Source organism: Heterocephalus glaber, unplaced genomic scaffold, assembly GCF_053883595.1.
Source record: "Heterocephalus glaber isolate CG9 unplaced genomic scaffold, H.glaber_assembly_v1.0 deba00001442, whole genome shotgun sequence".
Classification (NCBI taxonomy): Eukaryota; Metazoa; Chordata; class Mammalia; order Rodentia; family Bathyergidae; genus Heterocephalus; species Heterocephalus glaber.
In genome coordinates, this window is record NW_028258296.1 from 57,020,838 (window position 1) to 57,044,844 (window position 24,007).

The window sequence follows — 24,007 nt, forward strand, 5'->3', positions numbered from 1 at the left end:
TGTCTCTGAGTTGTTTAATATGGGCTGTTAGGTACTATAGAGAACGTAACATTTTTGCTGTCTAGAAATCAGAATATTCTTTACTGTATATTCAAACACTCCCAAAATATACATATCTATAAATTATAGATTAATTTTATGCAATTTCTCATTTGCTATTTGAAATTAGTGCTACTGTGTAACATATTTTAGAATTTGCTTGTATATGCATAAGAAAGTCTAAAAAGATATACAAGAAACTGAGTGATTTACCCCCCCCACCACCACCACCACTGGGAATTGAACACAGGGCCTTCGCACCAAACTACATCCCCAGATCCTTTTTAAATTTTTAATTCTGACAGGGTTTCACTAATTGTTAAGTTGTGCAGTCTAGTCTCTAGCTTAGCGTCCTCCTGCCTCAGCCTCCCAGAGTGCTGCAATTATACATGCACCACCATGCCCTGCTTAAGTGATTACTTCTAAGAAGAGACCTGAGCCTATGGGGGAAAGCAGTGGGACAGAGATTTTTTTTTACTGTTTTGTTTTTTTTTTTGGTATCAGGGATTGAACTCGGGACCTTGCTCTTATGAGGCAGGCAGCAGAACCACTGAGCTAAATCCCCGGCCCTTACTGGGTTTTTTTATGCACACACACACACACACACACACACACACACACACACAATTTTCATTCACAAATTTCAGACTTCATATTTGTGAATTTGCCTCATTACTAAGTTTTCATAACCTCCAAACTAATAATCAGGACAAAATGGCTTTTGCAGTCATTTGCAGACATGCATAGAACAGAAAAAAATTTGAGATGGAGGAAGTGGCAGGAAAGGCCATGTAAAAAGAATTAAGATGTGTTCTGTACATGTACCAACTCTCCATGATGAATAGAATCATTATGTAGTACTAACATGTACTAATAAAAATTAAAATTTGTTGGGAGTGGTGGCACACGCCTGTAATCCCAGCACTTGGGAGGCTGAGGCAGGGGGATTGCTGCAAGTTCAAGGCCAGCCTGAACTGCATAGTGAGACCCTGTCTCAAAAAAAAAAAAAAAACGTGTGTCACTACAAGTTTTCACACAATTTGAGATTGAACAAAGTAACACTTTGTCTTCTTATTTTGGTCCTTCTAAAGAAATAGGGTGTGTTTGTTTGTTTTTGGTACTGGGGATTGTTTGAATGCAGGGCCTTCACAGGGAGCTACATCTCCAGCCCTTCTTAATTTTTTTAAATTTTGAGACAGTGTCTCACTAAACTGCTGAGTTGCCTGGGCTGTGCTCAAACTTGCAGTCCTTTTGCCTCTGCCTCCCAAAATGCTGAGATTCCAGGGATTCACCATCGTGCCCAGCTAACAAATGTCCACTCTGAGCTCTGTTTAGTGCCACTTTCTGTATCTTTGTGCTTTGTGTGTGTGATTTTACTGTTTAAAACAGATGTATTAGGGCCAGGGATTTAGCTCAGGGGTTCTGCCGCCTGCCTTGAAAGCACAAGGACCCGAGTTTGATCCCTGGTATCCCCCCCCCGCCCCCGCCTCAAAAAGAACTACAAGTTGATGTATATATAATTGAAAAAAAAGCACTGGCTTTAATGAGAGTGTCCTAGGTGGGGAAATTGAATTTATCTGGAAGGTGGGTCCCTGGAGACCTCTCTGAGGAAATGGCATTTGAGTTAACCAGCAGAAGGATGACCAGGAGTGATTAGAAGAATGTGGCTGGGTGGATAGGGAGGGGGCACAGGAATATTCTGGGCAGAGAGAACAACTTGAAAAGCCTTCAAAGTAGGAAGTGTTTCAAAAATTGAAGGAAGGCTTGTATGGCTAGATCCTAGAAAATGTGGAAAACAGTAGCTTCAGATAAGATGGGAAAGCCAGGATGTGCAATTAGTGTTAAGAAAAGTGGGGTGCTGTGGTGCACTCCTGTAGTCCAGTCTGTTTGGGAGTCTGAGGCACAGGATCTCTTGAGCTCACAAGTTCAAGACAAGCGTGAGCAACACAGCAAGACTCTGTTTCAAAATGCAAAATAAAAAAAAGATTCAATGTTAAAGCGTTCATATTTCATTTTTGCAGTTGAGTGTGGTGGTGCATGCCTGTAGTCCCAGCACTTGGGAGGCTGAGGCAGGAGGATTGCCATGAGTTGAAGGCCAGCCTGGACCACATAGTGAGTTTAAGGTCAGCTTGAACTACATAGCAAGACCCTGTCTCAAAAAACAAACAAACAAACATATTTCGTTTTTGCTGTAATGGGAATTATCAAATAGTTAACAATTGGGAGAGTTATCATCTAGGTCATTTTTAAAGGGTTATCTTGGCTGTTGGCTGAAAAATAAATTGAAGATTGATGGCAGTGACGGGGCATCAGCAAAGATCCATTGACTCATCCTGTGAGCAATTATTTCTTGTGAGGATTGCTTTTATTTTCATTTTTATAAACATGTTTGTGTTCATATAGTCTTTCTGGTAAGATTCTCATCTAGAAGAGAAGAGTAAGAAAATAATTGTTTTCAAAGAAATAATTACTTGTCTTTATATTTTTCCTCCTCCCCTCCCCTCCCCTCCTCTCCCCTCCCTTCCCCTTCTTTTGAGACACAGCCTCACTGTGTAGTTCAGCATGGACTTGAACTTACTATATAGCCCATGCTGGCTTCAAACTCCTTCTGCCTCAGCCTCCCGAATGCTGAAATTACAGGCATGCACCACCACGCTCTGTCTTTATATTTTTTATTTTTTAGTCTTACATGTTTTAATGGGAGAATCTGGTAGATGCTTATTTCTGAATTTTTTTTTTTTTAGTTTTTTGAGACAAGGTCTCACTATTGGTTCAGGTTAGCCTTGAACTCACTACTTAGCCCAGGCTGGCCTTGAATTCACAGTGATCCTCCTGCCTCAGCCTTCTGAGTGCTGGGATTACAAGTGTGTGCCACCATGCCTGACTCCTTATATATTTATACATCCATCTTGTAATATCTTTTAGTTACTTCCCCCTTTTTATTTTCTTCAAATCTTCCTACACATAGGTTCTAGAATAAGTATTTAAAATCATTTTCTTTTCAAAAATTTTTTTTCTTAAAAAATGAACTTTGGCTGACCACGGTGTCCTATAATACCAGCACTCAGGAGGAAGAGGCAGAAGAATTGCCACAAGTTCGAGGACAGCCTGGGCTAGAGTGAGTTCAAGGCTAGCTTGAACTACATGGTGAGACCCTATCTCAAAAAAAAAAAAAAAAAGAATAAATAAACTTTTTACTTCTTTAAGTTTAAAATTACTTATTGCTAAAAGTTTTCCCAGTGTTAGGGATACAATGGAGATCTTCATTTTGTTATTCTACTCCTTAGTTCAGGTGTTCTTTACCTGAGATACATACTCCCAAAGGTTCTATAAATAGAATTCAGGGAATTTGTGAATTTGTACATGAAAAAAATCATATTTTTATTTTCATATTAATGAAAGGGAAGGGAAAAATATATTTCCTATCTATCCTAGATTCATAGCTGAGGTTTCTACAGCAAAAGAAAGATTAACAAAAGAAATGAATGCAAATTTATTTAATAAACATTTTACATGACAAGGTTTCATAAGGAAATGAAGACCTGAACAAACAGTTAAAAGGGAATTTGTTTTGTGGGGGGCCGGTACCAGGGATTGAACCGGGGACCTTGTGCATGTAAGGCAAGCGGTGGAACCACTGAGCTAAATCCCTGGCTCAAAAAGGGAGTGTTTTTTATATCATAGTTTTGCTGAAGAGTGGAAAGCCATGGAGAGATGATAGGACAGGGTGGGTGGAACAAACAGGAAATTTACCAAGGCCTGTTTGGTCCTTTCTGGGCCCCTATTTTTGGAGCTATTTTTGGTATAGTGATGGAGCCTCTTATTTGGGAGTCCTAGGGTCCTCCCTGCCTCAGTGAGGAAAGGTAAAGGAAATGTCACAGTGACCTTTCTGCTTCTGTCTTTTCTCAGGTTCCTTCAGCCTAAAATATTAACTATGCCAACGTGACATTTTTTGGAGTAGCATGACCCATCAGTAACCTCCAACTGAAAGCAAGCATTTTTCAAAATTCTGAACAGTCCTTAAACTACAGTGACTTTAGCAATAGTTGTGGTTTGTTTTGTTTTGTTTTGTTTTTGTACTAGGGGATTGAACCCAGGGATGCTGTACTACTGAGTTGCATGCCCAGTCCTTTCAAACAATTTTTTTTTTAAATTTTGAGACAGAGTCTCACTGAGTTGCCCAGGTTCACATCAAACTTGTAATCTTCCTGTCTCAGCCTCCTGTGTGCTGTGATTACATGCATTCGTCACTACCCTGGCTCCAATGTTTGTGATTTTATCGTTAAAAGAAAATCTAGATATTTTCATATCACATTATAATTTTTGTAAGGCCTGGAGATTTAGCTCAGTGGTTCTACCGCCTGCCTGAAAAGCGCAAGGCCCTAAATTCAATCCCTAGTACCAAAAAAAAAATCTATTCAACATTATAATTTTTGTAGTTTTCAAGTACCATGTTCATCACTACTTCAAATTTAGGATGGTTATTAACTCTTGTTATTTAATGCATTTATAAAGAAGCATATATATTAGTTATAAATTTATATTTAAAAATTTTAATAACTGCACTTCAATACAGTTTCCTTTATAACCCTATGTATTTTATTTTATGCAATTTTATTCTGAAAGACATCCATCAGCTTTACTGGATTACTAAATAGTAAGAATTGATGTTTTGGGCCAGAGATTTAGCTCAGTGGCCCTGCACCTGCCTCAAAAGTGCAAGGTCCTGAGTTTGATCCCTGGTACTGGAAAACAAACAAACAAAAAACTGATGTTTTTGAGCTGGGGATTTAGCTCAGTGGTTATGCCAGCTGTCTCGAAAGTGCAAGGACCCGAGTTTGATCCCCGGTACCAAAAAAAGAAAAAAAAACTGATGTTTTTATTATAGTACTTATAAAATTATGGGCAAAACAAAATATATTAAAAAGAAAAGAGGGCCAGGGATTTAGCTCAGTGGTTTTGCCGCCTGCTGCGCAAGCGCAAGGACCAGAGTTCGATCCCTGGTACCAGAAAGCCCCCCCCAAAACACAAAAGAATAATCAACTAAATACTTTTTAATATTTCCCTACACTTTTTATGATAATCATGTATTATATTATGACTATGTTTTTATATTTGGCTTTTTTTTTTTTTTTTTTTTTTTGAGAAATGGTCTCACTATGTAGTTCAGGCTGGTCTTGAGCTGTGTAACCCAGGCTAGTCTGGAACTTGTGTTCCTCCTTCCTCAGGTTCCTGAGTGCTGGGATTACAAGCATGCACCACCACACCCGGCTGTATTTGGCAAGTCTTGTTCCTTAAAATGTGTTTTATGGGCCCAGAGCTGTAGCTCAGCAGCACCACACCTGCCTGCCAAATGCAAGGTCCTGAGTTCAATCCCTGGTACTGGAAAATGTGTTTTATGGAGAAGAAAACAAAGATAGTGAATTAGTTTAAGGCCAGTTTAGCAAATATTAATGATGACATCCTATACAGTTTTCAAGTCATGGGCATGAATTTATAAAATTAAAACTTCCTGTTGCCTGTTCAGAACCTATGTATTAATTTGAGGCAATTATGAGGACGATCCATTGGAATTAGACAAAAATTTAAGTACCATAGTGAAATTTTTTTTTTTTGGCAGTATGTAGAAAGTGGTTTTATTATAGGCCGTGTTGGTTCAGCATTGGAAGATTCACCCCCAAAAGTAATCATTTTAACAGAAGAAAAGAGAAAGCCATATGATCCTGTCACTAGTTGGAGAAAGAGTATTGGACTAAATTCTACAGCTGTTCATGGTAAAAGCTATCAGGAGACTAGAAGTAGAACAGAAACTTCTCAACAGATCAAAGACATGTACTCCATACTTCCAACAAAAACTCCTTCTATGAATGGAGACAATACAATGCTTTCTCTCTAAAGTGGGGAACAAGGGCATATATGCCTACTCTTCATCTGTCCATTAGACTTTGAAACATAGGTCTAAACCAAAATAGTCTGGCAATAAAATGACACAACTAGGATAGGATTGGCACGGCAGAAGCAAAATCTTTATATGTAGATGAAATGATCATCTACAGAGAAAATACTAAGAAATCTCTAGGAGCCCCTAGAACTTGTACTTGAATTTAGCAGGATTAGAAAACACAAGGTATATATAAAAATTCAGGTCTCTGTATACTGGCTATAAATGAAGAACTGGATATTGAAATTTAAAAGTTATGTAGGAGTACAACGGACCCAGAAAAAGCCAAAAACAAAAACAAAAACAATGTTGGAAGACATTTAGCACCCAATTTTAAGACTTCTTCTAAGGCTACAGTAATCAAGGCAGTGTTGCTATAAGGAAAGACATATAGATCATTGTAATAAAACAGAGAATCTAGAAATAGAACCACACATATATGGTCCACTGAGTTTTGAAAGATTATTTAACATTAGCATTTTATAGAACATAAACTCAATTCAAGAGCCGAGGAAGAGACAGTGTCTTCAGCAAACGGCACTAGAACACCTGGTATGTGTATATAAAAAAATTAACCTCAACCCTTTTTTTCCATACATGAAAATAACTTGAAGGGATGTATGAACCTAAATAAGAAAGCCTAAAAGTATAAAACTTTGAGAAGAAATTATAAGGGAAAATATTTATGAATTCAGGGTAGGCAAGAACTACCTAGGATACAAAAAACATGGTATCTAAAAGAAAAAAATTGATAAATGAGATTCCATCAAAATTTAGAACTTTAAATGACATCATTAAAATGAAAAGTAGTCCTTAAACAGACCATATTTATAATGCATATAACCTATGAGCAGAATATATAAAGAATTCTTAAAGCTCATTAATAGACAACCCAATTAAAATGTAGAAATAAGATGACAAATAGCCAGTATGGCTCAAGGAATGGTGTGCAATTCTAGAATCAGAAAAATACTAATCAGTAAAATAATAAGATTGGATTATACACTCATTAGGGAGATGAAGTCAAAAGTTTTAAAAGCCTTGTCATGACTTTTTCTTTTTGTTGGATTCTCCCCCTTTGCGTTTAATTTGTCACACCCAATGGATTCATTCTCCTGGGTTTCCTGGGGTTGTGATCCTCATTGTCTTTTCCTACAGTATGGTCTAAAATTTTTTGGAGTGCTGGTTTGGTATTCATGAAGTTCCTGAAGTGCTCTTTATCATGAAAGTATCTTATTTCTCCATCAATTTTGAAAGACAGTTTTGCAGGGTACATCAATCTGGGTTGGAAGCTGTTTTCCTTTAGGGCTTGAAATACATCACTCCAAGCTCTTCTTGCCTTGAGGGTTTGCATTGAGAAGTCTGCTGTGATTCTGATGGGCTTTCCTTTGTATGTGATTTGTTTCTTTTCTCTCACTGCTTGTAGAATTTTGTTCTTCTGTTGGATTTCTGGAATCCTAACTATTATATGCCTATGTGTAGATTTTTTTTGATCAAGGCTAGCTGGAGTCCTATATGCCTCACTTATGTGTATGTCAAGTTCTTTTCCCCTCCTTGGGAAGTTCTCTGCCATCACTTCTGTGAACAGTTTTTTTAAGTCATCTGCACTCTCTCCTCTTTCTTCATTGACTCCAATCAGTCTTATGTTATTCTTCTTTGCATCGTCTAGCAGCTGCTGAATTGATTTCTCATGTTCCCTTACAATTTTAAAGCAATTTTTCTTTTCCTCCTCACTAATTGCAATCTTATCTTCTATATGTGAAATTCTATCCTCACATTGGTTCATTCTGCTGCGCAGACTTTCGATGGAGTTTTTAATCTCTTGGAAATCTGTTTGTGTCTGTTTTATGGATTCCATTTGTTTCCTATGTTGGGATTCCATCATGCTCCTCAGATCCTCTATTTTTTTATCTGTGTCCTCTAGATTTATTAATCATGTCTTGCACCATGAGCAAAATCTTTGCTGTTATCTGAGTAATTATTTCTGATTTCATTTTTCCCAGATCCTCTTATTGCCAGTTCAGAGAGTCCAGGTGGTTGAGTATCAGAGTGTTCCATCTCATTTCCCTTTGGGGTTACTGTAGGTGATCTGGAAGTCTGTTTTTGAGGCTTGTTTATGTGTCTTCTCATTTCCATGGGCGGGGGGGGTGTGTGTGCTTCTGACAGCCACGTGGCTCACCTTCTCTGCCCTAGGAGCTTGGGATGGCAGCGGGGGAGCTTCCTTCCGGGTGCTGGGACCTGCTCAGCTTCTCTGCCCTAGGAGCCTGGGATGGAGGCTGGGAGCTTCCTGCCAGGTGCTGGGACCGGCTGAGCTTCTCTGCCCTAGGAGCCTGGGATGGAGGCGGGGAAGCTTCCTTCCGGTGCTGGGACCGGCTCACCTTCTTGGCCCTAGGAGCCTGGGACAGCAGCCGGGGAGCTTCCTTCCGGGTGCTGGGAGCAGCTGAGCTTCACTGCCCTAGGAGCCTGGGATGGAGGCAGGGAGCTTCATAGTGAAATATTTTAAAAGAAATGTAGTTTATTTGGGTTGACTGTTTGCCCAAAAAAGGCCCTGTCAACTTGTTGGTGATTAGGTGAAAGTAATTTGAACTAGTATATTAAAGTGTTGATTATTAAAATAATTCTTCAAGGGCTAAGGGTGTAGCTCAGTTTTGGAGTACTTGCCTAGTATGCAGAAGACCTTGGGTTTGATTCCCAGCACTGCAGAGATAAAAACAATAATTCTTCCAAAGTGTTTGAAAACAGCTTAACTTCTAACCATTTGTATATTAGACTTTAACATGATTTAATTTAAAAACATTTATTGAATCCTTTTATGTACAATGATGCAGTATATGCCCTCAGGATATTTATAACCTAATATTTTCCATCACAGTTTCCATAACCCATCACTAGTGTACCACAACTAACATTTTCATGAGAAAGTCTAACAGTTACCAAAGCATAACTTGAAAAGAATATGTGACAGTGTTAGAAATTTGAGATGATAGATTTATTGAGCTCTATTAGCCCATGAAGTTACAAAAGCCTATTAGAAGACTTACAGAGTATCAAAAATGACAAACATGACAGATAGTCCCAGGTAAATTAATTCTCATATTTACATTTGGGAATACATTCTCATATAGTACATTATTAATTTACTTTGCAAACTTTTTAGAGATATGCAATGTTATAAAGTGAAGAGGCAAACTGTATTTTGTAATTAGTATGAGAAATGTACACTGATCATGACACATTTCTTCTGTTTTTTGGGGGGTTTTTTGGTACTGGGGATTGAACTCGGGTCATTGTGCTTGAGCAGCAGGCGGCAAAACCACTGAGCTAAATCCCTGGCCCCACATTTCTTCTGGATACAGCAGATAAGATTAAGAGAGACTTTTTCATCTCCTTGACTTGTTATAAAATGAAGAGATCTTCTAGATTTCTGGGTAAGAGCTATAACTAGCAATCCCACAATGATTTCCTTTATTTCTTGCCATCCGAATATATCCTTGATCACCAAAGTAGAGACCCCAGCTGTAGAAAAAGAACACAAAATTAGAAGCAAATACAATCAAATAATATTAACTTTTTATCCTTTTATTTTTTTCTGAAAGTCACTATATATGCAAAGTTATAAAACATAATTAGAATGAAATAAGATAATAATTTCCTCAGGAATTTTAGGTAATTTTCAATTTCCAAAGGATAGTTTGGAAGACTTTAGTTCTATGTTGTTGAGTAGACTTAGTCCCTAAGGAGAACAATATCAAGTCCATCCCAGTCTTTTAGTGCTCTTACTTTGTAACCATGTCTTCTATAGGGAAAGAGTATACTTTGCGGGGCCCCATCCCTAAATGCTTTTGTATAATAGGATCGTGGATTTTCTAACAAACTTAAATTCCTTTAGAGAATGTTCTTAAGAAGTTTTTATGAGTGACTACTATGAAAACATCATAGGGCAAGGAATTCTAAAGTAAAGGATAAATAGTGCAGTTCTGAAAGAGCTTTCTGATCTGGAAGTGGATAAGGCTTTCTTCTCAAAAAAAGGAATATACTAGCTTGTGAGGAGGTAAGCTCCCTGGCACAGGATGTGTTCAAGCCTTGTTGCATAATTTGTTATGTATGCTGCAGAGAGAATTTATGGGTCAGATAGTGGTTAGAGGAAATCAATGGTCTGCTCACTTTTTGATTCCATGAAATGGAGGATTTAAAAAATTCTTAGACTGACATAAAATTACCAGTTTTTAAATTAACATATATGGGCATAAAATTATCACCATCATGTCAGAAAAGGCGTTTTACACCAAAAACAAAAATCAGGCTATATTCTCTAAGGATAATCCTTTGAGTCAAATAAATGGAAAAGTCACAAAAGTATTACTTTTTTCATCTATCACAAACTAATGGAAAAACTGACAAAATTCTTTTAAGAAAAATGATTTCTGAAGTTCTTTATGATTCTGAGATTTTGAAATTATAGTTACACAAATAATTATTACATGAAGCAGAATTAATTGCTATAATTAGGATACAAATAAAAACATGAAATTGAAAAATGCCTAGTGTTTTTGGAGAGCAGGAAGAAATTTAGTTGAAAGCAAAACTGAATATCTTTAGTGGAACAGCTGGAAAAGAGAACATTGTTTTGGGTCATGTTGTAAACAGCTGAGAATAGCAAGCTGAGGAATTTATACTTTTAATTCCATAGACAAAGGAAGCTGTTGCAAAGTTTTGCTCAGGGACTTAAAGGAAGGTTGCACATTTGCATGCTATGGAGAAGCTAAGAAGTGTGGGTTTACTGCTAAAAAACAAATGGCATAATTTAAGGGGCTACGCTTTAAGAGGCTTTAAATATGCCATGTATCAGCCTTCACTGGACGCTGTTCCGGTTTTATTTTTTACCTCTTTTTACAATTTAACGTAGCTGTTGACTCCCACCTCACTTCTTTCTTGTCTTGAAGACACTTTATGACAGTACTATGTCATAATTTTGTAATCTTACCTTAAATTCTTTCATGAGGTTTCTTTGTTTTGTTTTGTTTTTTGCTTCCTTTAAAGTTAGGTAGCACTCACCAGCTTAAAAACCTTTGATGCTCCCCAGTACCTTTACACTAAAAGGCAAACCCCATTTTCACTTGTCACTGGATGCAGGGGGGTGTTTTGCTTCTTGGAGGGGTTGGTGGTGTTGGAGATGGACCGAAGGTCTTCCTCTACCGCTAGGTGATACCTCATGCCCCAAGATCTTAAATACCTGGCCAGGGGTTTGGACTTTATTTTGGCAATAACTATGAACTATAAGGAATTTTTTTTGAGGTACCGGGGATTGAACTCAGGACCTTGAGCTTGTGAGGCAGGCACAGTGCCACTGAGCCAAATCCCCGGGCCACTTATGTTTTGACATGATCTAGATTTTAAGACGATATCTCTGTAGCTGGGTAAAACAGAACCTGAATTAAAGTGGGGCCATTGGAAATGGAAAAGAGATAAAACACATTAAATACCATTCTGAGGCCAAATGGACAGAGCTGTGTAGGTTGAGGAAGGGAAGGGGAAGCCCAAATTAATGGCAAGATTTCAAAATCCTGAAGATGGTGATACATAGCCAAAATAGAAAATGGCCTTCCCTTGAATTTGTTGTAAATCTTTTTCAGGATAAGAGATGAAGGGAGAGTTGAGATGTACGGAGAGAAGGAATTGTTTAGAACTGCTGAATATGAGAGTATAAGTGTATGTTGTGAGTGGTTGTAGGGTGAGCAAGTGGGAAACAGATTTTTTTCAAGCAGAGTTGCTAAACTGGAAGCTGGTCAGAGAAGTATGTTACTTAGCAGAGAGGTCATTTTTAGAGATTGTAAACTGGGAATCAGCCATATGATAACAGTTGGAATTTATGGAGCAATTCTAAGTTTGCTTTGCTATAACAAACCTATGCAAAGGACAAGTAGAAGAAAATAGTCCGATATGAGGCTTACAGTGATGTAGTGAAAGGAGTTAAGATAATATTAAGGCATCAATGCCATAGACATAAATGCAATGGGACATTTATAAAGCAGAGAAAACTTTCATGTTTCAGCACCAACCCATGCCTTTTTGGGTCACTGGGCAACTTTCTAACCTCAGACACACTGTCCTCCTCCAACACCTCGTCAGTTCCACTCATTGGAAAACTTAATGCAAATGGTGTCCACTACGTGGGGCTGTAGGCAGTTAGCCTCTCCTCTACAGTCCTGCAGTCATCTAGACATATATCACCATAACATGTGTCATAGTGTATTGTTGTAAAGTATATTGGATTACATGTTGGATTGCGAGCACCTTCAGGAAAGAATGATTTCTATCAAGTGTTGTATCCATAGGGCCTACATAATGCCCATCACATTGCTGATGCCCGATAAATGCTTAGTGCAGAGAAGAGATTCTAAACTTCAACACTGAAATATATAGATAATCTTAAAGAAGAGCAGCTTCAATAGAGAAGGGAATTTAGAAATTTACTGAGGGAATCTTTTAGGATGCCAATAAGAATGACAGAAAGTATTGCTTCATTAAAAAAAAAGCCCAAGCCGGGGATTTAGCTCAGTGGTTTTGCCACCTGCTGCGCAAGCGCAAGGACCTGAGTTCGATCCCCGGTACCAAACAAAACAAAACAAAAGCCCAAGAAGGGAAGAGGGTATAAAAAGAATTAAGATGTGCTATGTACATGTACCAGCTCTCACAATGAATGTAATCATTACGTACTGCAAACAGGTACTAGAAAAAGATCTCTGGTCTATTCCCAAACCGATCAGTTCTATGACTGGGTTATAAGGAAACCAAGATCTCAAGTCCTTCAGCCTCTTTCCCAGTTGACCACACAAATATCATCATCTTCTAGGTGTGCCGCAAAATGAAAAGGGTCAGAAAGCATCTTTATTTTCATAGGTTTGTTTGATTCTGTGATTTGTAGACTATGTACTTCCAGTAAGATTTGAGAATGCTGTGGGTTGCCTTATGGCTCCCTCTTGCCCAAGTTCACCTTGGAACCCTACACCAAGTATCCCAGAATGTGGCCTTCTTTGAAAACAGGGTCATCGCAGATGACACTAGTAAATTAAGCTGAAATTATTAGGTCGCCTTAATGTAGTATGACTGATGTCTTATAAAAAGGGAGAAGGGACAGGGACAGTAATGGACACAGGGAGAATCCATGTGAAAGTGAAAGCAAAGGAGACCAAAATTTGCTAGCTTTCAGCAGGATACTGAGGGGAGGAATACTGAACATTTTCTTTTTTATTTTCGTTACAGTATACTTAATTGACAAATATTTTATCTAAGGCCTACACTGATGTATATGTATAGATTGTATGATAATTATCATAATCAGATTAACACATCCATCACTACTGTGCTATGTATGAGCTACTCAGAATTTTTTATTTTATAGTTGAAATCCTATACCCTTTGGTCAACATATCCTTATTTCTCCCACCCTCTAACTCTTAGCAACCACTGTCCTACTCTGTTTCTATGCATTTGATTGTTTTAAACTCCACGTATAAGATCGTAAAGTGTTTCCTCACCCTTTCCCCCCCAAAAGTTTATTCCTTTGGTTTCTGAATTACATAGACGGCAGTTCAGTACACCTATTGTAAGATTTTCTTTGTTTTTGTTTTTGTTTTGTTTTTGTTTTGACACAGGGTCTCACCATGTAGTTCAGGCTGGCCTTGAACTCACTATGTAGCCCAGGCTGGCCTCAAATTCGAGGCAATCCACCTGCCTCAGCCTCCCAAGTGGTGGGATCACAGGCATGCACTACCACACCTGGCTGGTTCGATACATGTATTGAAAGGTCAGTGAGTACCACTTGTACTGTGCTGAAGCTAAAAGAAAGGACAGTCTCTACCCCAAAGGTAGATAGAGTATTGGGATGACAGGTAAACATAATTTAAATATAATGTATAAAATACTGAGATCCAGTATCTATATGACATTTTGGCAGCATACATAGGAAAAAGGCATTTTCCTTAGCCAAAGGATTCAGAGATTTTCTGGAATAGATAATGGCTGGGCTGCTTTTGAAAGAAAAAGAAGAATAAACCAAATGAGAAGAATGGATGTTTTAGACAGAAGGAACACATAACTAAGATATGAAGATACAGGTAAAATGGTATGGATGGGAATTGTAACTATGTATATCTGTACTGTTAATTATATTTATAATTCAATATAACTAGAGTGAAAAGTATGAAACAACAAATACCAAGAATTGAAGATGCCAAGGCAGGTAAAGACTACAACATAGGAGAATTGTTTCATCTATTAGGAAACATTAATTTTGGATTCAATGATATAAATAGAAGAATTATAACCCCAGAATTGATTGGGCCAGGGATGTAGCTCAGTGGTTCCGCTGCCTGCCTCGAAAGTGCAAGGTCCTGAGTTCGATCCCCGGTATCAACAAAACAAAACAAAAACAACCCCAGAATCATTCATCATTCATATATATATATATATATATATATATATATATTTTTTTTTTTTTTTTTTTAGATAAGTTCTCGCTATTATTCCAGGCTGGCCTTGAACTCACTATGTAGCCCAGTCTGGCCTCAGATTCGTGGGGATCCTCGTGCCTCAGCCTCCTGAGTGCTGGAATTACTAGCTTCCCCCACCATACCTTGCTCATTCATATTTTAGACAAATCTGTTTGGGAGTCATATGAAAGAAGGATTTGAGAGTAAAGGAGACTAGTTAGAAGGCTACAGCAATAGTCTGCACAAGATGTCTGAAGTAGAGCAGTAACATAAGAAATGGAGAAGAAACAGAATCAAGGATAAATATGAAATAAAATTAATTTGTTGCTGATTGGCTCTGGAAAAGTACTATCTTACTGGGTGACTGTGTTGTGTGATGTTGCCATTTACTTAGATGGGAAATTCAGGAGGGCACAGTATGGTGGAGGGGGTACTGTGTTCCTTGGACATAATGAATTTGGAGAGACTTAAGATATAGGCAAGTGGATATATGATCAGATAAGTTTGTTGTTCTAAGCAGGTATTAGAGCTAGGGAGAGACACTCAAGCCATCAGCATATAGGTTATGGCTAAAGTTAAGAATGGAATGATGTAAAAAAAAAAAAGGTAGACTAAGAAGAGTAGCTGGTTATGGTGGCACACACTTTTAATCCCAGCACTCAGGAGGCTGAGGCAGGAGGACTGCTGCCAGTTTGAGGCCATTCTGGGGTACATAGTGAGTTCAAGATCAGCCTGGACTACAGAGCAAGACCCTATTCCAAAAAGAAAAGGAGTGGGAGGAGGATGAGGATGAAGAAGGAGGAGGAAGAGGAGGGGGAGTGTGGAGGGGGACAGGAAGAAAAGAAGAAAACAGTAATGGCCATAGGATTGAGCCCTGGGGGAACTAACCAACACTTAGAATAGATATTCATAAGAGGGACTAAAAAGGAATACAGAAGTATTGTAAAAGATAAATCTTAAAAACAGAGATAAAGGCAGAAGAGTAAGTAGAAAAACAAGGGCACTGAATAATACAGAATGTCACTTTGCAGAAAGCTGTCGGTGTTGATCATTGTCAGTATCCTGATCATCATCACAAGAGCACATTTGATTTTATTAGTGATACATTAATGTGCAAATGTATTACCTGTTTTTCACAAGCCAGTAGTCTTTCCCATTAAGGTTACCATAGCCAACTGCTAGTACACCATGAGTCACATTCTGAGTACAGGAGGGGTCATCGTAGACACCTAAGAATAAAATATGGGTGAGTAAAGGAAAAAACAAACGAAAAAAATAAACAAATAAATGAAAAAGATAAGAGATGGGTGAGGAAAAAGAGTGAATGATATATGATGGTTTTATTTTAAAATTTTTATGAAATCCTATTTATTTTTTCTTTAGTTGTGTGTTTTTTCATTTTTTTCTGCTGATTCTTTTTTTCTGGTACCAGGGATTGAACTCAGGACCTTGTGCTTTCAAGGCAGGCAGTGGAACCACTGAGCTAGATCCCTGGCTGTTTTTTCATTTTTTTGATTAGTACATTTTAGCTATACATAATGATAGCATTCATCATGGGGAATTTGTACCTGTGCATGCTATATCTTGCTTTTTTACCCATTCCCCATCCCCTCCCTTCAATCCCTTTTCCCCTCCTTATTTATGGTTTGTTTCCATTTTTCCTTCTATTCTCTTTCTTTTTTTACTTGTCCTTTCTTCCTTCCCCATATTGTTTTCCTTCTCATTTGAACATTTTCTTCTCATTTCCCAATATCTGTAATACATTTTGGTTCTTTTTCACACTTTTGGTTTCTCACACCAGAGAAACAATGCAGTATTTAAACATGTGTCCCCAGTTTACTTCACTTAAGAGTATAGTCTCAGGTGCATCTGTTTAGCTAGAAATGTCTCAAGCTTATCCTTTGTTATGCCAGAGAAACACTTCATTGTATTAAAAAAACACATCTTTATCCGTTCGTCAGTTGTTGGGCAATTGGGCTGTTTCCAAGTTTTAGCTATTACAAACTGTGCCACTATAAACATGGATGTGCATATATCGCTATAGTGTGATGCTTTTAACTCTTTTGGGAAGATACTAAGAAGGGGAATAGCTGGGTCAAATGGAACCTCTAGTTTTACTTTGTTGAGGAATCTCCACATTGATTTCCACAGTGGTTGCAACAGTCTACACTCCCACCAACAGTGGAGAAGGGTTCCTTTTTCCCCACAGCCCCTCCAGCATTTGTTATTGGTTGATTTCATGATAGCAGGCATTCTTTCTGGAGCGAGATGGAATCTCAGAGTTGTTTTAATTTGCATCTCTCCAATGACCACTGATGTTGAACATTTTTTCACATATTTATTTGTCATTTCTACTTCTTCATCTGAGAAGTGTCTATTCATTTCAGATGCCCGCTTTTAGATTGGGTCTTTAAATTTAGGGGGTCTGATTTTTTTGAGTTCTTTATATATTCTAGATATTAGTCCTTTGTCTGAGGAACACCTGGGAAAATTTTTTTCGTGCAGCGTGGGTTGTCTCTTTACTATGCTGGTGGTTTCTTTTGCTGTGCAAAAGCTTTTTAATAAGATGAGATCCTAATTGTTGATTCTTTGTGATAGTTCCTTTGCAATCAGGGTTTTGTTCAAAAAGTCTTTGCCTACACCAATGTCTTCAAGAGTTCTACCTATTCTGTCTTCCAGCACATTAAGAATTTCTGTTTAAATATTTAGATTTTTTTTTTGGTACTGGGGATTGAACTCGGGTCCTTGCACTTGCGCAGCAGGCAGCAAAAACCGCTGAGCTAAATCCCCGGCCCTAAATATTTAGATCTTTGATCCATTTTGATTTTAGTTTAGTGCATGGTGAACAATATAGGTCTAGTTTTAGTCTTCGGGATGTGGAAATCCGGTTTTTCCAACACCATTTATTAAAGAGGCTGGGACCGGGAATTTAGTTCAGGGGTTCCACTGCCTGCCTTGCAAGCACAAGATCCCGAATTTGATCCCTGGTACCAAAAAAAATTACATTTAATTAAAGAGGCTACCTTTCTTCCAGTGAGGGTGTTTGTCTCCTTTGTCAAAGGTAAGGTGGCTTATGTGTTTGGAGTTGTTTTTCCATCTTCTAATCTGTTCCATTGATTCTCAGGTCTGATTTTTTGCCAGTTCCATGCTGTTTTTTTAATCACAGTCGCTTTACAGTATAATTTCAAGTCAGGGATTGTGATTTCCCCTGCTTTGCCTTTGTTGCCAAGAATTGCTTTTACTATTCTAGGTGTCTTCTGGTTGAATTTTAGGATTGTTTTGTCTAATTTTGTGAGATATGCTATTGGTATTTTGATTGGGATTGGATTAAATCTTTACAGCAATTTTGGAAGTAGGGCCATTTTCACTATATTGGTTCTTCCGGCCCAAGAACAAGGGAGGTCTTTCCATTTTCTGATATCCTCTTTGATCTCCTTTTTTAGAGTACTGTAGTTTTTAATATAAAGGCCTTTTAATTCCTTCATTAGCTTGATTCCCAGGTATTTCTTTTTTTTTTTTTGTACCGGGGGTCGAACTTGGGTCCTTGCGCTTGCGCAGCAGGTGGCGGAACCACTGAGCTAAATCCCTGGCCTGGTATTTCACTTTTTTAGAAGCTATTATGAACAGTGCTGAATTTGGTTATGTAGAAGTCTTTCGGTGGAGTCTTTGGGGGGTCTACCTACTGTCCTTTCTCCAACTTCTTAGCACCTCGGCCAAGTCAGTTGGCTGTAGAGTGTGGATTTACTCTGGGATCTAGTGTGTTCCTCTGGTCTGTTTTTATGCTAATACTGTGTCTGCTGTTTTGATTACTACTGTGTCTATTTTGAAGTCAGGTAGTGTAATGCCTCCTGCTTTGTTATTTTTGCACAAAATAACTTTTGTTTATATGTATGTGTGGTTCCATACAAATTTTAGGATTTTTTTTTCTAGCTCTGTGAAGAATATCAGTGGTATTCTGATAGGAATTGTAGTGAATCTCTAGTTCACTTTGGGTAGCATGGACATTTTAACAATATGGATTCTTGTAATCCACGAACACAAGATATCTTTCCATATTTTGTGTCCTTTTCAATTTCTTTCATCAATGTGTCATAGTTTTCATTATTATTGATATTTTTCACCCCTGGCTAACTTTTAGGATTCTTTTTGGTAGCTACCATAAATGGATTGCTTTCTTGATTTTTAGTTCAGATACTTGGCTATTGTATAAAAAAACTACTGATTTTGGTATGTTGAGTTTTTATCTTGCATTATTAAATTTGTTTAAATTGCATAGTTTTGTTGGGTTTGGTTTGGTACTGGGGATCAAACTTGGGACCTTGTGCTTTCGAGGCAGGCATCAGCACCACTGAGCTAAATCCCCTGCTTAAGTTGCATAGTTTTTAATCTCAGCTCACTTTTGGGTTGTACAATTTCAGGCAAGATAATCCCTCTAGAGAGTTTTTCCATCTGCAAATTAAAGTCTTTGTGAGGGTTAAATAAGGTAACACAGGGCCAGAGATTTAGCTCAGTGGTTCCGCCACCTGCCTCTCAAGTGCAAGGTCCCAAGTTCCATTCCCGGTACCAAAAATAATAATAATAATAATAAGGTAACACACAGAAAAAATTGAGCATAATACCTGGCATTTAGTGTTAGTAAGCTTTCATAAGTACGGTTTTCCTAATTAGACGTGGGTACAAAACACTTAAATGAAATGGGAGATTCTGCCTAACCTATTTGGACACTCAGGTGGAGTGATGGAAAGGCTTCTATTCTTTCCTGTGTGCAAGGTCAGCATATAGCAAGAAGCTCACATATCCGTTTTACCATTTTTGTAGAGGAAGAACGAAGGGCGGCTCGCATCAACAGCAACAGACACTGGTCCTTTGTTGGCCACGGCTTCTTTCAGGGCTTCTTCGCTGCCGTAGGGAAGTTCTGTGTAACGTGAACATGTGGCAGCACGATTTTTTGAATCATAATGGCATTTTTCATCCTGCAAAAAAAAATGTGTGTGTGTATATATATATATATATGTATGTATGTATGTATAATAGATGAAGTATATATTTCAGTTTGCTTTATAAATCACCAATATCCTAAATCTGGATTTTAAATACATTTTCTTTTCTCGCTTTAACATTTTCAAGTGGTGAAGACTCCTCTTTTGTTTCTCCTTTTTTGTTTTTTTGAGACAGGGTCTCGCTATGTTGTACAAGCTCAGACTCTTCACAATCCTCCTGCTTCTGCCTCCCAAGTGCTAGGATTATAGGCATGTGCCACCACTCCCAGATCAGACTTCTTCCTTTGAAAGAAAGAATAATCAAATTGTCCAAATCCAGATTTCACCCATAACAAAGAAAATATAGAACTATTCCATTGCTCTAAATTGTAAACATCTTTTATACACAAAACTTGCCAGGAGCTAGGCATGGTGGCACACACTTATAACCCCAGTGCTCGAGAGGCTGAGGCAGGAAAATCTCTGCAAGTTCTTGACTAACCTGGGCTACATAGTGAATTCAAGGCCAGCCTGAACTACAAAGCAAGATTCTGTCTCAAAAAAAAGAAAAGAAAAGAAAAGAAAACTTGCCAGGACAATATATGAGGTGTATTGTAGGGTGATACTACACAGACATCGGAAACTCTAGACTTGAATTTTAAAATCATTTTTATGATATGATGTGTGCAAGATGTTTGCAGTTACAATGACAGTTTATAAGTTGAGTGTGGTGGTACATCCCGCTAATCTTAACATTCTGGGAGGCTGAGGCAGGAAGAGCAAATTCAAGCCCAGCTTGGGCAATTTATCAACTTAACAAAATCCTATCTCAAAACTTCTAGGAATGTAGAAAATACTAAATTTACTCCCCAGTATTAAAAAAAAAGAGAGAGACGGTTTATAAATACCATACATGCTGGGCATCGTGACCCAGCACCTGGGAGGCTGAGGCAGGAAGATCACTGTGAGTTCAAGGCTAGCGTAGGCTACATAGCAAAACCCTGTCTTAAAAAAAGCCATACAATGTGGCAAACACCTGTTAGTATATGTCAAGTGGGAAAAGGAAGATTATAAATCTATGTTTATATAGGCTACACATTACAAATTCATGTATATGGAACCATATTTTAAAAATGCTTAACAGGAAAAGAACGTGAGAGAAATAAACCGAACAGTAGAAGTTAAAGTAAGAGATATTTGAGTGTTTTGTTGTTGTTTTGAGACAGGGTCTTATAATGTAGTTCAAGGTGGCCTTGAACTCACTATGTAGCCCAGGCTGGCCTCAAACTCATAGCAATCCTCCTGTCTCAGCCTCCTGAGTCCTAGGATTATAGTGTGCACCACCATGCCTGGTTTGAGTGGTATTTTTAATCTTTTCTCAATTTTCTATAACATGGACATACTATTTTATAATTTAACAAAATGTGTAATAAACTTGCAAAGAAGAGAACATTATTGAGCTTCTTAGTATGTGGAAGAATAATCTTTCTGATGGCCTGAAAGTAAGGTTGAACATGGGACAGTGCAGAACAAAAAAGCTCAAGTCTGAGGCAGCTGTACAGAAAGAATTTTAAGAGTGATTTGCTTAAAGTCTGTGTTTAAGAATGATTGGTACTTGTTTGTTTAAACACATTGTGCCACTGATTAGAAGGCTGCTGCACAAGAAAGAAATCTTGAGAATTTAAGAGTCTCTGGCTAGGGTTCTCACACACACACCATGGCTTCTGAAGCAGCCAGCTTGGTGGCGAGCCCTATGTGGTCAGTGGTGGACAGTGGGTGGTTGTGGAGCAGCACACAGTTCGCTTGTGACCCACCGTGGCTTTGTAGGGATAGGAAGTTTCTGAGTCAATGCCATTGTTATCGATGACATACTGGAAGGCCTCCGTCATGAAGCCACCGCTGCAGCCTTTATTTCTATATTTTTCAGTTGAACAGTCCACCAGGTTCTGTGCACTGAGAGATACCAGCTTTCCTGTTTTCAGCTTCAGCTGTCCTTCCAGGGCCCCCACCGCACTGAAAGCCCAGCAGGAACCACAGGCACCCTACAAGAAACAGGTCACAGGGGCAGTCACAGGAAGTTGGAAAGGATGGCCCTAGTTCCCAGGAAGAGCTCCCCCACTGCAGTCTCCTTCTCTGTGGGAATGAGGTCTGACTATCTGATTGTTCTCTAGGCCGAGTCCATCTCATGGGGACTGGAAATGGCTGGGCTCAGACCATAATGGACATACTCAAAGCTATTAAGGAATGGTATTCACTGAGCATGTGCCAGATTCCACCCATCTTCCCTCGGAGGGAAAGGGGTAGATGCATACCGTTAAGGGATTTTGAGGGAGAAAAAATGATTTCCTTGTCCTGAAGTTGCCTTCTTCCTGCTAAATGATGCCCCAAACCCAAGAGCTTTAATTCTAGGTTAAAATTTTTCAAACATTATCAAACTATCAAAAGATATTTTTATATCAAAATATATAAAACTATCAAAAGATATTTTATAAGATGGCACAAGGAAACAGAAACAAAACTGCTTTAGTTAAAATAGATGTGGAGGGTCCAGATCCCCATCAGAACTGCTTGTTCCCTCCCTGTCTCTCCCTCTTCTCTTTTCTCCCCTCTCCTACCTCACTCTCTACCCAAAGGAGACAAATTGAAATGGCTTTAGTTAAAGCAAAATTGTGCATTAGAATGCAACATTCCGAAAAGGGCTTGTTATGGCTTGTGTCTAGATGCCCCTCGAAGCCTCATGCAGTCGTAGGTGCGGCTTTTCAGGGGTGGCTGGGTCTAGGGTGTGTGATGCTGGGATTGATTCATGGTGCCACCTAGGCTCAAGGGCACTAGGATTATGGGTGTGAGTGCTGCCTGCCCTAAGTAGCCTGGATAAGATAAAAAGGATAGAGAGAGCTGTGGTTCCCTTGTTGCTTTGGTACCTTCTGCCCACCCTGAACTGTCTCTCCTCCAATGCCCTTCTGCTAGGCCACCCTGCCTGGGAGCCAGCTGATTATGGACTGAAACCTCTACAAACTGTAAGCTAAATAAACCCTTCCTCTCTTAACTTTGGGTGTCAGGTATTTTGCCTCAGCAGTGAGAAAAGTAACTGACACAGAGCTCATAAATTACTCAGAGTTAATTCCCAAATATGTAGCTGATTGGTCTTTCCCATACTTTGATTTTTACAGAAGCTTAAGTAAGAAACCTGATACTAGTATTGGGGGGGAAAGTATATGAGTGGGAAAGGATAAGAGATTAGCAGTGCTATTCACTTTTCTTTTTCTTTCTTTTTTTTTTCGGTTCCAGGGATTAAACTCAGGACCTTGTGCTTTCGAGGCAGGTGGTGGCACCACTGAGCTAAATCCCAGGCCCAACTTCTTAATAAATTTTTGCTTTCTTCCTTGGTCACACACTGCAGTAGCTGCTCAGAACGCTCTGATTCTTCTCCCTTACCTGACCTCTAAGGTGTGTTTTATCCTTAGTTATTGCTGACTCATTTAGGACTTTTGTTGCTTTAAAAAAAATAAAATAGTAAAGGAAAATACAACATAGAAACAACAATTTTGCAAAGCATAAATTTCTTACCTAACAATGCAATCCTAGCTATCTATTATCTTGACTGGCCAAGGCCACTCTAGCTGTAGATCTTTCCTGTCCTTCCACCCTGAAATCTGTAAAGTTAAATGGAAAGACAAACTTTTTTTTTTTGTACCAGGGATCAAACTCACAACCTTGTGCTTGTGAGGCAGGCACAGTGTCACTGAGCTAAATCGACAGCAAGACAAACTTCTTGATCAGGCTTCCCTCACACCAGATACTGCTTCTCAAGCAACTGGTGTGATGAGCAGTCCAGTGCAATCAGTGGATGACATGAGCAGTAACATTTTTTTCTTATAGACCTGATTACATGGGTCACAGTTTTTGTCTAGGATGGCTGTATTGCCACTGGTGTTCTGGGCATTCTGGCCACAGTAAATATAGTATGTGACCTTTGCCCTCAGGCAGCTTACTGAGAAGACAAGAATAACAATTAGACAGTAAAGCAAGAGGGCCAGGGATTCAACTCAGTGGCACTGCACCTGCCTTGCAAGCGCAAGGTCCTGAGTTCCATCCCCAGTACCAAAAAAAAGAAAGTAAAGTAAGAGCTTGAGATTCACTGTCAAATTATGTAGCTACTCATAGGAAGAGAGGTCTGCCTATGGTGCAGAGGCCTCAGATGGTTTGCTCACCTGGTATTTCACTTCAGTAACACAGCCCTTTTCTCTCCAGTCCACAGAATCCGGCAGTTTCTGATTAGGGTCTGATTTGTAAGTGACATTTCTGAGCCATTGTCTGGGAACTCTCAGGGAGCTCATCAAAGACCGCACTTCTTCACTGGTCTACAAAGCAAAGATACATTCCCTTTCACTCATAGCCTTCTTCTACGTATCCTAATAACTGTAAATGTGAATTTATTTTAAAACTGAGAAAAGCTGGTGATAGTTGTGACCAGGAAAGGTACCACTGAATGGTGGGGTGAATTGTCCAGATGTTTTTAATCTTGGACTTTGCATTAGCTTCTTCTCAGTTAGCTA

General features: G+C 38.8%; 1 protein-coding gene across 2 annotated transcripts in view; it reads right to left on the minus strand.

Moving 5' to 3' along the window:
• Nucleotides 1–8,761: 8,761 nt before the first annotated feature.
• Nucleotides 8,762–24,007, minus strand: part of Ctss (cathepsin S) — a 28,096-nt gene continuing 12,850 nt past the window's right edge. For both annotated transcript variants that reach the window (XM_087213388.1, XM_087213389.1), the window contains 5 exons: nt 23,663–23,812; nt 21,266–21,493; nt 19,280–19,445; nt 15,599–15,701; nt 8,762–9,496 (listed from right to left, as the gene is read on the minus strand). In XM_087213388.1, coding sequence (XP_087069514.1) covers nt 9,397–9,496; nt 15,599–15,701; nt 19,280–19,445; nt 21,266–21,493; nt 23,663–23,812 — 747 coding nt within the window. In that variant the 3' untranslated portion in view covers nt 8,762–9,396. The remainder of the gene's footprint in view (nt 9,497–15,598; nt 15,702–19,279; nt 19,446–21,265; nt 21,494–23,662; nt 23,813–24,007) is intronic.